General features: G+C 46.3%; 1 protein-coding gene across 1 annotated transcript in view; it reads left to right on the forward strand.

Annotated features, from left to right (window-relative positions):
- The window catches only part of LOC119394461 (uncharacterized), a 120,336-nt gene that overhangs the window by 71,225 nt on the left and 32,486 nt on the right, over positions 1–16,625 (forward strand). Inside the window, exons 7-8 of the mRNA XM_049415791.1 lie at positions 12,986–13,016; positions 15,790–15,857. Of these exons, the coding sequence (XP_049271748.1) occupies positions 12,986–13,016; positions 15,790–15,857 (99 nt within the window). The remainder of the gene's footprint in view (positions 1–12,985; positions 13,017–15,789; positions 15,858–16,625) is intronic.

The raw sequence follows: 16,625 nt of genomic DNA on the forward strand, positions 1-16,625 counted from the left end.
GAAAAGTGCCGCTTCGCGTACGAGGAGCTCATGTTTTTGGGTCACGTGATCAACAAGAATGGTGTTCGCCCGGACCCGCGGAAAACAGCTGCCATCGCTGCCTTCCCGCCACCCACCGATAAGAAGGCCGTACGCCGTTTTCTCGGCTTGTGCGCCTACTACAGACGCTTCGTCAAGGAATTTTCACGAATAGCCCAGCCACTAACGCACCTGACGAAGACCGACGTGCCATTCAAGTGGGAAACGGCGCAAATCGAGGCATTTCAAGAACTTAAACGACGCCTTCAGATGCCTCCAATACTAGCGCATTTCGACGAAGACGCCGATACGGAAATCCACACCGACGCAAGCAGCCTAGGACTCGGCGCCGTCCTCGTGCAGAAGACTGACGGGCTGGAGAGGGTCATCAGTTATGCTAGCCGGTCGCTATCAAAGGCAGAAATCAACTATTCCACAACGGAAAAGGAGTGCCTGGCCATCATCTGGGCTACATCGAAGTTTCGCCCCTACCTCTACGGCCGGCCCTTCAAAGTTGTGAGCGACCACCACGCCTTGTGTTGGCTGGCTAACTTGAAGGACCCTTCCGGTCGCCTCGCACGGTGGAGCCTACGACTGCAAGAATTCGACATTCACGTCGTTTACAAGTCCGGAAGAAAACACTCTGATGCCGACTGCCTGTCTCGTGCCCCCGTGGACCCGCCGCCGCAAGACGACCAGGATGATGACTACTTCTTGGGAACCATAAGTGCCGACGACTTCGCTGAACAACAGCGATCCGACCCGGAACTCAGAGGCCTTATGGAATACCTCGAGGGCAAGAACGCCGTCGTTCCGAAAGTGTTCAAGCGAGCACTGGCGTCGTTTTTCTTATGCAACGGCGTTCTCCAAAAGAAGAACTTCTCGCCACACGAGCCAAGTACCTTCTCGTGGTGCCTCCAGAATTGCGACCAGAAGTCCTCGAGGCCCTGCACGACGACCCGACAGCAGGACACCTCGGTGTTTCCCGAACGCTGGCAAGAGTACAGGAAAAGTACTACTGGCCGCGCCTTGCCGCCGACGTCACTCGCTACGTAAGGACATGCCGAGACTGTCAGCGACGCAAGATACCGCCAACAAGACCAGCGGGCTTTCTTCAGCCGATCGAGCCACCTCGGCGACCGTTCCAGCAGATCGGGATGGACCTCCTGGGGCCGTTCCCAACGTCGACTAGCGGTAATAAGTGGATCGTCGTAGCTACCGACTACCTGACCCGCTACGCCGAAACAAGGGCCCTGCCTAGAGGCAGTGCTGCCGAGGTAGCGAAGTTCTTTGTTGAAGACATAGTTCTGCGTCATGGCGCCCCAGAGGTCCTCATCACCGACAGAGGTACGGCGTTTACAGCGGAGCTAACCCAGGCGATCTTGAGGTACAGCCAGACAAGCCACCGCCGGACCACTGCCTACCACCCTCAAACCAATGGCCTCACCGAGCGGCTAAATAAGACCATCGCCGACATGCTCGGCCATGTACGTTGACGTCGAGCACAAGACGTGGGATGCCATCCTTCCGTACGTGACCTTCGCATACAACACCGCTGTGCAAGAAACGACGCAGATGACGCCGTACAAGTTGGTCTACGGACGGAGCCCGGCAACGACGCTCGACGCCATGTTACCAAACGTGACCGACGAGGAAAACATCGACGTGACCACCTACTTACAACGTGCCGAAGAAGCTCGACAGCTCGCCCGCCTGCGCATCAAGACCCAGCAGTACACCGACAGCCGTCGCTACAATCTTCGACGACGCTTCGTGGAATACCAGCCCGGCGACCGTGTTTGGGTCTGGACGCCGATACGCCGACGTGGGCTTAGCGAAAAACTCCTTCGGCGATATTTCGGGCCATACAAGGTTCTTCGACGCCTCGGCGCTCTTGACTACGAGGTCATCCCGGACGGCATTACGAACTCCCAGCGACGCCGCGCACGACCTGAAGTCGTCCATGTCGTGCGCCTTAAGCCGTTTTTTGCGCGTTAGCGAACCTGGGGACTCTACTTTTCCTTTGTTATTGTAATTTATTATGTATGCACTTGTTTTTTTTCTATCTTCTTTGTTCTGTCACAAGCATCGGGACGATGCTTTTTCAGAGGGGGGCAATGCCACGCCCACTTTGTTTTATTTTGAAGTTTTCGGGTTTGACCAGCAAGGACGTTTATCAACGATCGACGCTGTCCGCAGAGCAGTGTTCGAGAAGCTTCTCGATCGTAGTAGATCGTTTTGTTAAGATTGCGCGCTGCCCGTGAATGTTCTAGCTTTGTCGAGAGATAATGCCGCCACCAGCGATATTGCTGGAAAGTTCGATAGCGCCTGTATAAAAGCCGACGCGCATGACCGCTTGTCAGTTGATCGACGGACGACGCCCTGTTCGCCGCTATCATTGTACAGCGTGTATTGCTGTAGTTCTAGTTCTCATTTTCTGGCCACAAGTTCGGCCAAATAAACAGTTTCATCCTGAAAACGCCGACTGCTGTCTTCGTCGACGTCACGACCACGTGACAATATAGATGAAAAAATCCGTAAACAGGGGGTAAGTGCTCGAGCCGACGTTTCGACAAGTGCCCTTGCCTTCTTCAAGGCTGGAACGTTCCAGCCTTGAAGAAGACAAGTCCACTTGTCGAAACGTCGGCTCGAGCACCCAACCACTGTCGCAAGCTTCCATCTTCCACTTCCTGCCGTTTTTTTCGATACCCTGTATATAGGACAGAGCTTTATGCATTGTATGGCACTACTTCTTGACAGCACCACTTATACAGTTGTTTAATGTTGTCATGAAGGGAGGATAACTGCTTGGTATGTTCGCGAAGTGGCAACACCACTGTGCATGTCACAATTCCTCCAGATAACAATAACAGCCACTCACTAGGCACACTAGTGTTGTGTTTTAACTTTTCATCATAGTTTAATCCTAAACATAGAGTGAATTTGGGCATGTTGGTGTAGCATAGTGAAACACACAGCGCGAAACAAGGACAGGGACACAGACAGGAAACACACACAGCGCTGTGTGTGTTTCCTGTCTGTGTCCCTGTCCTTGTTTCGCGCTGTGTGTTTCACTACACTTCATCACACTGTATAAACATGCTATCTAACTTGAAAGCTGTATGTGTTATGCGTTTATCACTGTATATATCATAATCGTCACCCAGCACCTGGAGTAGCATGTCAGGCGAACAGCCAGGCAATCACCTCCAGCTTTTCATTAAAATGTTTATCTCTCTCTCTCTGAAAGGTGCAATGACAACTCATCAGCAAAATGTTCATTGCGGCTGCTTCATCGTAGGATAACCCAGAATAATGCGGGGTTTTCTTATTATCAGGCATTCTTAATTTTTTTTTCACGGCTGCCCATTTGTTTCGGTGGTTTGTTCACAATAATCTCGGCACTCTATTGCAACAATGTGCTCGGGCTCGCACAAATGTACACGCTCTGGCAACTATGCCAACTCTGCGTAAGTGCATGTAGTGGAGATCGGACGTGGCAACTGAAAACAATTTGCCTATTTGTGCATCAAGTTCTGCGAAAGTTAGCGCAGGTACTTAATTCTCTGTGCTGGCTTCAAAGTGCTTAATGTGCTTAATATTGTGGTGTTCGGAAATTTTTAATAGGGAAGGTATCTTTCAAATCAAGTCGATTACCGAACTGTTCGAATCGAATATTCGAAATTTTGAACGTTCGCACACCCCTGGTAGTGAACTGTATTGTCACGTGGTCGTGACGTCGACGAAGGCAGCAGTCAGCACGTCGAGATGAAACTCTTTATTAGGCCGAACTTGTGGCCGAGAAACTGAAAGCTACAGCAATACACTGATAGCGGCGAACAGAGCGTTGACCGTCGATCGACTGACAAGCGGTCAAGCGCGTCGGCTTTTATACAGGCGATATCGAACTTTCTAGCGATATCGGTGGTTGTTGCGCAATCTCTAGAATAAGCTTGAGTGTTCGCGTCTTGCGCGCAATCTTAACAAAATGATCTACAATAACCTCGAAGCTTCTGGAACAATGAGGCGCGGTTTGCGCCGAGCGTTGCTGACAGCCTTTGTGGGCGAAAAACCGAATACAGCGAAAGTAATAATAAGAAACGTACGTGGCAATATCGTAACTTGAACCGCCGAATTTCTTTTAAATGCGAGGCATTTCTTAGCGAACTTCTGCGACTTTGAGCGTATCTATCTATCTATCTATCTATCTATCTATCTATCTATCTATCTATCTATCTATCTATCTATCTATCTATCTATCTATCTATCTATCTATCTATCTATCTATCTATCTATCTATCTAGCCGCCTACGACTTTGTGCTCTCCTGGCCGTTCCGTTAATCGAATGTATACCAAAATTGGTGTGTCATAACATGGCCTTATCACGAACATAAATGACAGGTCATATCATAAAAATCATGACACACATGTCATGAACAGCATGATTTACATTCCACGGCCTTTTGGCTACCTGGCCGTTCCGTTAATCGGATGTATACCAAAATTGGTGTGTCATAACATGACCTTATCAGGAACATAAATGACAGGTCATATGAAAATCATGACACGCATGTCATGATCAGCATGATTTACATTCCACGGCCTTTGGGCTCTTGCGGCCGTTCCGTTAATTTCATATATACCAAAATTGGTACGGCGTGACAAGAGTTCATGGCGAACATAATGACTGGTCCTAACATGCAAATCATGACGCGCATGTCATGTGCAGCATGATTTACATGGCATGGTCTCGGGGCGCTCGCAGCCGTTTAAATGAAGGGATACATACGAAAACTGGTATGACGAGAGATTTCTGTATGACGAACATAACTGACACGTGGTAACATGAAAATCATGATATGCATGTCATGTATAACATGATTTACATGCCACGCTCATGGCGCACTCGCGGCCGTTTCGCTAGATTGATATACACCAAAATTAATATTGCGCGATGTAACTTTATGAAGAACATGAGTAACAGGTGGTAGCACGAAAACCATGACATCCATGACATGTATGTCATGATTTACATGCTACGCTCATGGTGCATTCACGTCCGTTTCGCTTGCGTGATATACACCAAAACTGGTGTTACGCGACACGACTATATGACGAACATAACTGACACGTGGTAAATGAAAATCATGACATGCAAGTCATGTACGACCTGATTTGCATGCCACGCTCATGATGCGCTAGCGGCAGTTTCAGTAGAGTGATATACACCAAAATTGGTATTGCGCGATGTGACTGTATGAAGAACATGAATGACAGTTGGTAAGATGAAAACCATGATATGCATGTCATGCATGTTATGATTTAATTGCCACGCTCATGATGCATTCGCGGCCGCTTCGCTAGCTCGATGTACACCAAAATTGCTATTGCGCGAAGCGACTGTACGACGACGGTAAATGAGACGTGGTAACATGAAAATCATGACATGCATGCCATGCACAACATGATTTACATGTCATGCTCATGACGCACTCGTGCCGTTTCGCTTGCTTGACACACCAAAATTGGTATTGCGCGACGCGCCTGCATGACGAACGTAAATAAGAGGTGGTAACATGGAAATCATGACATGCAGGTTATGTATGTCATGATTTACATGCCGCGCTCATTGTGCATTCCCGGCCGTTTCGCTAGCTTGGTATACACCAAAATTGGTATTGCGCGACGCCACTGTATGACGAACGTAAATGAAAGGTGGTAACATGATAATCATGACATGCATGAAATGTACGTCATGATTTACATGCCATGCTCATGGCGCACTCGTGGCCGTTTCGCTAGATTGATATGCACCAAAATTGGTATTGGGCGATGTGACTGTATGAAGAACATGAATAACAGGTGGTAACATGAAAACTATGACATGCATGCCATGTATGTCATGACTTACATGCCACACTCATGGTGCATTCGCGGCCGTTTCGATAGCTTGATATACACCAAAACTGGTATTGCGCGATGTGACTGTGTGATGAACATTAGTGACAGGTGGTAACATGAAAAACCATAATATTCATGTCATGTATGGCATGATTTACATGCTCTACTTATGGTGCACTCGCGGCCATTTTGCTCCTTTGATATACACCAAAATTGTTATTGCGCGATGTGACTGTATGACGAACATAAATGAGAGGTCTTAACATGCGAATCATGTTATGCATGTCATGTACGGTATGATTTACATGCCACTGTCATGGTGCGCTTCCGGCCGTTTTGTTAACGTGATATATACCAAAATTGGTATGGCATGACACGAGTGCGTGATGAACATAAACGACAGGTCATGCATTTATATACCAGAATATGCGTTTCATTGGCATGGTGTACACTAGATTGTGCATGCATGCGCGCATGGCAAACATGCGATATGTAGTGGACTAGATGCCATGGCATGAATGATTTCATTTGGCTCAAAGACAAACCAGGCGATGTATGCAGCTCCTTGCTGGCTGCTTCGCATTACATCGATTCCCACAGTGCGTGGGATCTGCCGAATTTTCTTGTCTCTAATTTTCTGATATTCATTGAAACGATAACGAAATAATGCCGATCTTGATGTTACCCAAATTGATGTCCATGGTTGTCGGGAAATGTTTCTCGGTAAAGCTGGCAAGAGAGATCATCATTCACCATCATCATCATTGTCAGCCTGTATTAGTCCACTGCAGGACGAAGGTCTCTCCCAACGATCTCCAGTTTACTCAATCCTGTGCGGGCTCATTTCATTTTATCCATTGCGAACTTGTTAACTTCTGAAAACGTTGGCTCTGAAAAGAACGAAAGACCGACACAGTCGGTTCTAGTTACCGCTCTGTTAAACCCCGCGTAGCGAAATAAAAAGAAAATAATGCTGTTTTTCATGCTTCAACTTGTGCAGTAATAAATGCACCGGAGGCCGTTTTCGACAATGCTTGCCACGATTTTCCCCCTTCGTTTTTCGGGGCTCTGTCGTCTGCAAAGAGGTAACAATAACCGACCGAAACTGAAGGTACCAACTCCATTTTCCACGAGTGAGGAAAATTGAGGTTAGCGTCAGTTAGCGTAGCGAAAATCCGTAAATTCTGTTAAAACGTTTCTCTTTGATGCAAGGCGACTTCAGAGCGGAGGAATTTTCAGGGGCACTTTCTTACGGCTGAATAATTTATTATGAAAACGTCGTCAGGCGGGATACTAAGAAATGCCTGTATTGAAACTGGGGTAGAAAGGCTGCTGGAAGTAATGGAATCGCTTTGAGCAGAAAGCAAGGACAGAAGAAGAAAGCGCTTCGATTCATTTGTCGTTTCTTCTTATGCGATTGTTTGGCGGCTATGCGACGCTCCAAGCTCATTCTGTGATGACAAACCAACAAGACGACTTAGCTAGAAGTAAGATGCTGATTTGGCTGTGCTTTACGCAGTTATTTCTGCTGACGTGACGTTAGTTTGCTCCTTGTTTACTTCAAATGCGTAAAACAGCTTTCTTCCCTTGATTTTATCAGTATAATCGTATTCCGTGTGAACATTCCGAGTTTCAAAAAGCGTGCGCATTTGAGCTAAAATTAAATCGCGACTTTGCTTTCTTTATACCGTTGTGAGCAGTTGTGAGCAGTGTTTCGGGCCCGCGTTTTCACGATACTCGCAGTCATGGCAACGTCTTAGAAAGCAAGCTTGCCCGTGTACTGATGTTTCTGGATATGCAGGAAGTAGGTGGTGTACGCAGACAGGTATTGATGGACAGCGCGAGCCCACCCGTGCAGATCGATAATGTCGCTCCCAGTGTTCGTTTTGGTTTTGAAGGCGTGGAGCTCACGGGGAAGTTCTGCTTCGCATCGGCCATCCCCTCAACGCATGTCCTCGCAACCAACAGCAGGGCGCCTCACTGCCATTAAAAAGAAGCGGGCTCAAAACAAGTGGGTCTATTTTTGAAACCCCGCTGCCAGAGTATGACATTCATTAAAGGAGCTCTACCCTTCGCAAGAAGAACAAAAATGCGGCCGAAGGGAATTATCGTGGTGCGAAGCATTTTGCGAATCGTAGCACGAGTCAGCGACGCCAAGCTAGCCTGGACTGTGTTGAGGTGCGGGCTTTTGTAGAAGAAAGAGCAGGCTGTGATGCAGGTTCTTTCTTTTCTCTTTTTCTCTGTTTTCGACAGCTCTTTTTACGACGTGAGCGTCGGAGAGCTTTATCAGGGACGAAGCCGTTGGTTTAAACACACACAAAAAAAACTTTAATAACCATTAGAGAGGGAAAAAATCTACAACACACTAAACACTGAACAATAGGTTCACTACACACGGCAAAACTTTCTTAATCACAACAAAGCACAAGTTCAAAGTTTTAAGTTAAGCGGTAAAGTTCCGGCGCGGTTGAACAGCGGAGCTGGGAAGAATGCTAGTCTGGTCTCACCCACTAGCGGAGGCTTGGCTGGAGGACCGTAGAGTTGACGGGTCTGCCTGGTGTTGACGAGGGGACGGTCGATGCTCGGCGATGCATGGCGAAGCCAAGATTAGCCCGATGAGGCGGCTCGATGCAAGACTCGGGCCCGCAGCCCAACTGCCGTTGCTTTGCCTGCACCGGGATCAGCAGGCCTTGCTCTCGAACGGACATACCGTTGAAGTTCGCCCTCCCTGGACGCCGCGGTCCGAAGGTCCCGGCCGGGTGAAGTCCTCAAGGCTCGGGTCCGTAACCCGACTGCCCGTCTTCAGCGCCCGGCTACCGCCTTGCTGTCCCGTTCGCCTCGAACTGCCAACTCTCTTGTCTTCCAGGCTTTCCTCGACCTCAGGCACACTGGTTTCCTTTTGATTGGCGCTGAGGAACTGCGTGGTGATCATCCGTTGGCTTCAGGTAGCTCCGTGTTTTTACCGCATTGGATCTTCTTTACTTCTTATTTTCCTTCTTGCGCTCCGCGCTCTTACGCGCCACGGTCCTCGACGTCGTCGTAGAGGACGTAGAGTCCTTCAGAAGGGCACATCCAAGCAACGCGTCGTCTGTATTCGAACACGAATCCTGGTTGCACTTGCCGCATGTCATACACCTTCCTGTCCGCATCTTCCTTCTCCACTTCCATCTGACGCCCCGTGCAGCAGACATGGTAGAAGAGGAGGCGAACCTATCAGGAGGGCGCATGCATCTGTGGCAAATTGATTCAGCGGGTAGACGGCAGGGCTGGGCACTACCTTGCAGTCGTGTCGAGATACAACTGTATCCGATACTGTACTTATCCGTTACTTAGCTGATACTTATCGGAACTGTATCCGATGAAATACTTGTCATTGCTATCTGAAGATACCGTATTTACATGGTCGACCCATTCTATCTAAATTTGAAATCCGGAGTTGGTATGGTCGACTTACAATTGAAACATAAACTGGTTTCGGTTGCAAGGTCGACCTCTAACCGTAACCGAAACAAACGAGAAAGCAGGCATGCTGTGGCATGGTTACATGGTTACGACATTACCTTTACGTTCCGCCTCTACCTGTAATTTGTACCGTATTTTCTCGTGTGTAACCCGCACCATCAGCAACGATTGGCGGAAAATTTTCTAAATATGAATCCCGCGCAATGCCGCGAAGCTAGCTTTTCTGCATAGCCGGAAAGCACTGCCGTGAGGCAACTTTTGCAAACCGGAATTCGAGTTTTCTTCGTGTCTTTCTTCAGCGACATTTATTAATAAATTTCCTTTGCAAAATTCGTTCGCGTGTTTCTTTTCTTTTTTTTTCCATACGATTTTAGGGGGTCGACCTACATTTGAGTCGACTTACAATCTTGTAAATACAGTACTTTGCTACATTAGCGAATTCCTCATTGGAGGTATTCCATGGGCTACTTCAAGTTTGCGGTTGCTTGCTTGCAAACTTCTTTTCCGATATTCATGGGTTGTTCTTGCACTAAAAAGATGAAACTTTAAGAGATACGACGATCACAGATTCCACGTACTGCATTCGTCGCTGTTCCCATTACTGCATTTAGCGCGAGAAGAAGCTGTGAGCAGCCAAGTAGTCTAATTTATTGATCTCTTTAACAGGTAGCCTCCTCCTTAATTTCTAATATGCTCCACTAACATGTGATCACTTTCACGCGATAGCGTTAAAGAGCTCGTTTCGCAGAAATCCCGGCATCGGCGTCGTTGGTTATGAGCGAAAAATCAGCGTTGTCCGTGAGATAAAATTCGAAATAGATGCAAATAAATCGCCCCTAGTGGAAATGGAATCCAGGACTTCTGCGTGGAGAGCAGGTGTTCTACCAGAGAGCAACGCCTGTGCTGGAAGTTGCTTCGGGAAAAAAACGCTATATGAATGTTTTGTAGCGCGAAGAGCGTCATTAACCCCTGCAATATTGCGCGGCATAGGCGTAGAATCACACCAAGTTGCAAAACATGTGCATTGCGCAAGGAGTAGTTGCTTTAAAAGCACACTAATCACAAAGCGCACAGGCATAATTAATTATCATTATTAACATCAAGAACGTGTTCAGCTGCGCACATGCGCGTGTTGCCTTACGTAGTGGGCAACTCGCCAACTCGCAAAAGGAAGAATTACGTCGTAGTAGGCAAGTGTACTTGCAGCAGGCGTTCTAGGATAGTTCGAAAGGGCCGATTTACAGGCGCACGGACGTTCCTTTCCCTGCGGCACGGGTTAGGTGGCCACCGAGAACCGAAGCCAGGCTAGCGATTCAAAAAACGATGCACGGGCCCATTTACGCTATCGCATTCTACTCTTGAAGGCAAAGCTCAAGGATCCTCTCTTTTTTTTTTTTTGCGTGCCAGCATCATTATATTTATATTGCGCAACAGTATATGGGGCCTGCCGGACGGTTTCACAAGATGAACGCAGGTGCGCTAGGCTATTGGTGATATTTCCCTGCGCTGTTTTCAAACGGCACAGTGCACTCTTAGTGAATTTCGGTCATATATTGGCTTATATTTTACAAAGCGGTCGCCTGTTGCTTCTTATCTGTGTAATCCATACTGAACAGGTTGCATGTTCCATAAAAAAGAATGTCTATATAGCAAACACACAGCGCATTGCTTTTATTTCTTGGCATTACTAAACGTCACTAAACGCAGCTCGTGGCGTATAGTACAGCTATGAGTAGGTACAGCAAAAATTGGGCGACATATATGCCGCCAGCCTTCCTCAAAGGGGATACTGATATCGTCATCATCATCATCATAAAATTCGTATATTGCGTTTACAGTGATGGTTCAATGTTCGTGTAAGCTTAATTGTCTGTATGCTCATTAAAACGTAAATTGAGGCTAGTAGTATTGAATAACAGGTGAACCATTATGTAATTTTAACAACGCACAAACACAAAATGCCAGACAACAAAGAAACAGCGCCTCAGAGTATGCTATTCGTGCATTTGACCCTTATCAAAATTGTGGTGTAGTTCACCTTCATAGGTGAATGTTAGAGTGCGCAGTGGAGAACTACGCAGGTCACTGATGCTGTTCCACTTTCCATCCCTCAAACAGAGAAGCGGCTTTTATTTCTTCATTTATTATACCCTCGGGCCTTACAGAGGGTAGGGCTTACAGCAGGCATACAGGTAACAACCGATAATGCTGTACCCATTGAAAATTATTCGACTACTATTCAGTATCATCAGAGTCCTTCATTATTCACCGCTCGTACGACGTAGAGACTTCCCAAAAGTGTATTCAAGAACGATGTGGGAGATATTGAAGATTTGGCATCGAACTCCCTTTTCACTACAAAAAAAAAAGGCTTCCCTTTCAAAGCGACGCTGTCTTTGCGTATCTTTCGCGCTGTACCCAAGAAAACAGCAATTTCTACTTTTTCTTTCATTGTACACCTTAAACCAAGGCGGCAGCCACTGCGGCGCTACTTCTCGCGGAGAAGCGCACGATTTTTTCCCACTTCTTTCGAGTTTAACAAGGAAACGGATAAGCGCTGCGCACCAAAGGCAGAGAATGAGCGGTGCATTTGGGTATTTGGGACGCCATTCTTGCAGACCATATTCTTCGGCGACGCGCCTTTCTTCAAAAATTGTCACGTGATCTACCGCTACGACGTAACCGGTCTGACGGAATTCCTGCGCGCCCGGTGCGCTCAGTTTCCGTATCGCCCCGATCGGTGTCTTGAACCTCGGTGATCAATATCTCAAATTTCGTGCGTTTTCTGCGATTTTTTAAAAAAATGGGCATGCGATAAATTGTCTCGCCCTACAACTCTTCAATATAAAGAACGACCCTAAATTCAATAATTAAAAAAAGATTTAAATTTTTTTGTTAATTACTCATTTTAATGAAACTTTGGGTGCAGCACAGTTTTTCCGCCTCGGCGTAGAGTTCGATTGCGAAGACGACAGGGGCTATCATAGCATTTTTAATAAAAATCCGTATTGTCTAAAAAATATTTGTATTGCCTTATTAAAATGCTATCGTAGCATTTTTATTAAAAATCTGTATTGTCTAAAAAGCACTCTGTATGTTTACAAGTGAACGAAACGTGTTCATTTCTTTGACAGATAGATTAGAAGTGTGAATATAATCATTAAGAATTTTCGGCAAATTGTGCTTAATGGATTGTAATTTATATAAGGTTCGGAGTTCCTCACATGTACTGTTATGTTGTGGCGTTGCATGGTCGCTGTTAGTGTAATAAATTTTCTAAATTCTTTGAATTATTTCTTTGCAAAATAAATTATTTGTAAAACGCGGTATTCGCAGTATTCGTCTGCCCATTTAACTTGATATTGCTGTGGCACAGGTATCGTCATTCATCGGTGATCTATGTCAGCAATGTGCCGCAGAGGCGCCTTTTCGTAATGTAATTATTTGATTCATGTTGGCTCGCGTTGTGGTTCCTTACAAGCGTAAGGACTCGATTGTAGTCACAACCGATTAGTTGCAACTAATGACCTATCAACTGTATGATGGCTCGATTTTAGTGCAAACTGGTCCCTTTCGTTACAAATGCTTTCCTTGTTCTTTCAGGACACGCTTTATCCATTCGGCAGAAGACCAGGTGAGCACAAAAACTGGGCCACGTGATTATATTTCGTGCATTGTAACGCTCAGCGTGCATGAGCCCTCTAGCTATAATGTATGAATTTTGTATCAAGTACATCTTTTCATATAACGAAAGACGGGGAATTGTTCGAGGGACTCGTTTCTTTGTTAGACACACAACCAAATGAACCCAGCGCGTAGTTAAGCCAAGGAAAGCATAGGAGACATTATTTGTTGTGTTAAACTGTAGTGTAGTAATTATGGCATAAATTTGAATGAATTGAAGTGGAAGCAAAAAGACCCCTTCCATCGGTGGGGCTCGAGCCATTGAATTACGCGTCCGACGCTTCTACCAATTGAGCTACGACGGAGGGCGCTGCCTCGTCCACTATGTTGGGCGAATGACTTGACGGTGCCGTAGCCTAAACACTGACAAAATTAGAAAAACCGTTTCAGGGTCCCTTTAAATTAGCGTGAAGCTAAATAACTATGATTTTGTTGTCAAAAACATACAGGTCAAAAAAATAAGCATAGTAAAGACTATTCTGTGAAAGTTGGAGTGGTGGCAGAGACGGCAACAAATACAAAAGGATAGCCTTGAGGAAATATTGGCAAATAGGCTTAGGAAAATTTGTCTCGTCTCGTCTGGCCACCTAGGCTGTTGCGAAAAACTGAACTTCGCGACATGTTGACGAGGCTTTTTGAGAGCAGAATCCAAACAAGTTGCAGCTGCATCCCTTCTTATTAATTTTGAGTGAGCCGACGAAAAAATTTAATATTTGTCTACACAATCTAGGGATATATTGCAACAAATGTGCTGCGCGTTGAATTTTAGCCTCAAGTCTAAAAATTAAATTTCATTATATTAGATGGCAACTCATTAGTAAATGCCAGACCCAATCGCTCGTCCTTAAATGTAGCACTTACTCAGAGAATACTATCCTTTTTAGGATACTCGAAAGCGCAGTATGTCGTCCTTTTCTGTTTCTTCGTCGTGCCCCTTCACAAAAGCTCTATCACCTGGGGACTGGCACGATGAACACAGCCGGACCTTTGTCTAGGCGGCCGGCCAGATTGGCGTAATCTTTAAATCCGGCCGCAGCGTCTCCGGAACCACCCTGCCACCGTGCTCTCAACACTGTATAGTTGAAACTCTCTCGATCGAAAGCGGACACTCGCCCAACTGGAAGTTCTACACAGTCCATAATCATAACTGTTCACGTAGCGCAAAAATATGACACAGGACAAGAGAAGGGACCAAGATGAGCGATAACTTTCAACAAAGAGTATTTCGGAGAGTGTACCGATATGTACTCCCGAAATGCCAAAAAAGAAAACAGAGAATGTTATTTTCTATTTTCTGTGACAGGAAAGTCGTGCGCATTTTTTTATTTGTTGATGACTTTCTCATTTTTCTTTACTATGACGTAAGTCATGTGATTCGCTCGCTCTTGACACCCTCAATTACATCAGGGAACGGTTTAAACGCCCCCCCCCCTTTCTAACTCACGAGTTGCCAGCTAACTCTTAGTACTTTCAGACTTTTAGACATAGCTTTCACTTTTCACCGAGACCGTACCTGCTAGGCGTACCAGCCAAGGAGCAACAAACCTCGGCTTCCGTACCATTCCGTATATTGCGGTGTAGATCTGGGAAGTTTCACACAAGTCGTTAGCGTTTAGATTTGTACCACCTTGAAGTACTACCTGGCACCATCACTAGTTCATCTGTCAATACGGCTTAGCTATATGCCTCGTATATATAGTTGTAAAGTTATTGTGTGCCTTAAGCGGAGAGAGGGATAGTTCTCCCTCTCGCTTGAGTGAACACTGACGATGTTTCTTATCAATCACTGAGTGTCTTAGAAACTTTTGAGATGACTGTGCGTCATAAACATCGACAGCCTTTTTTTTCTTCGCTCCTTTTGGGGTGGAAAGCCACGCGTTGTGAGAAGCAAGTGCAAGTGTAATGCAAGTTTAGGTGGGAGGAGCCCCCTTAAGATCCCAGATTTCCCAAAGTAGCCTGGAACCATCAACCGCTATGTCTCTTACGAACTTTTGCCTAATGAATGGATAACTAAAAAAAGCACGACAGAACACAGACAAAGGGGTAAAAAACAGACGAACGCTGCTTCTATGTCCCTTGTCAAGTGTTTTTTTTTTTTAAGTGTGAGACCATCTATTTGGGCAGTCCTATGTAATTTGGCTTGGCTGGCGGTTTGGGTTTGAACGAACCCGGGCCTTCAGGTGGCAGTGAGTGCCTATCCTCGCCCCAACAGTTTCGGGGGCGCAGATATTGCGCGATAGCATAGCGGAAGAATGTGACCATTGTCGTTCGGCCACAATATCAACGTACGTACATGTACGAGTCTTACGTGTAGGGAGAGAAGTACAGTCAGCTCGAAACTATAATAGAAGGTCTGCGCATAGTGTGTTTGGCTGCTAAAGCAAGTAAGCGAAACGTACGCCGTGTCACTCACTCTTCAATAGGCTGTGATGGAAGTTCAATGAGGTATGTGTGCGGTTCGAAAGCTCTTCGATGACCTAAACAATAATTTTAAATGGGATTCGCCAGAATCTTTATGCACCCTGCTTGTTACTTTCCAAGCCATGCGTGCGTGTCAACTTACCCAGCTATTGGTACTATCGAACTCGTGACTGACCCTAAAGCACTGCGTTTTCTTATAACATGCCGTTTGTTGTGAGATGTTTTAGGTTGTCATGCAGCAGTCATTGAAATGTCAATGAAAGTACATTAACAAAATGAAAATTTCCTATTTCCGCTCGCAGAGTCCAGGATGGCCATGATGTCCGGGAGCAGGCGACCCTCGGCGGCTTCGCCCATTGAGGAAATCGAGGTTCGATATGTTTTTATTTGTTTTAACGACGCCCGTATCACAGAAACTCCGGTTTTGTTGTCGCCGTCGTTGGTTGTGAGTGAAACATCGGCGTTGACCGTGAGTGAAAAATTTTGATGGATGCAAGTAATAACAAACGGTGACTCCGCGCCACAATCGAACGCAGGCCTTCAGCGTGGCAAGCACATGTTCTACCACAGAGCCACGCCAGTGCATGAAACTGTTTCGAAAAAGAAAAAAAACCTATACAGATGTCATGTAGTGCGTCGAGTAGGGTTAACACATGTAATATTGCGTGGCAGAAGAGTAGAATCGCGCCAGGCGTCCCACCATGTGAAATGCATAACGAGTGGGTAGTTGAAAGCTGCCCACCCATTACAAAGAGCTCAGGCATGACTAATCATCATCAGCCGCAGCAACAGCATCAACAAAGTGTGCAGCTGCTCGGGTGCGCGCATTGCCTTAAGCAGGCGTATACTACTTCGCTAATTCGCCAAATGACGAATTATGACACTGTGCGCACTTCGCAACCGTACTTGCAGCAGGCATGCATTCTACAGGAGAGTTTAAAACGGTCAATGTTAGACGCACAGACGATCCTTTCGTCGCGGCACCGTTGGGGTGGCTACGAAGAAGCGAAGCCTGGCCAGCGAATAAGAAGGCGATGCGAACGGAGCCCGACTGCGCTATCGCGTTCTACTCTTGAAGGCGAAGCTGACGCCTCCTCCGGGTTTTGTTGCAGGTTTAGTATTATTTTTCTCTAGCACA

Source organism: Rhipicephalus sanguineus, chromosome 5, assembly GCF_013339695.2.
Source record: "Rhipicephalus sanguineus isolate Rsan-2018 chromosome 5, BIME_Rsan_1.4, whole genome shotgun sequence".
In the NCBI taxonomy this organism is placed as follows: domain Eukaryota; kingdom Metazoa; phylum Arthropoda; class Arachnida; order Ixodida; family Ixodidae; genus Rhipicephalus; species Rhipicephalus sanguineus.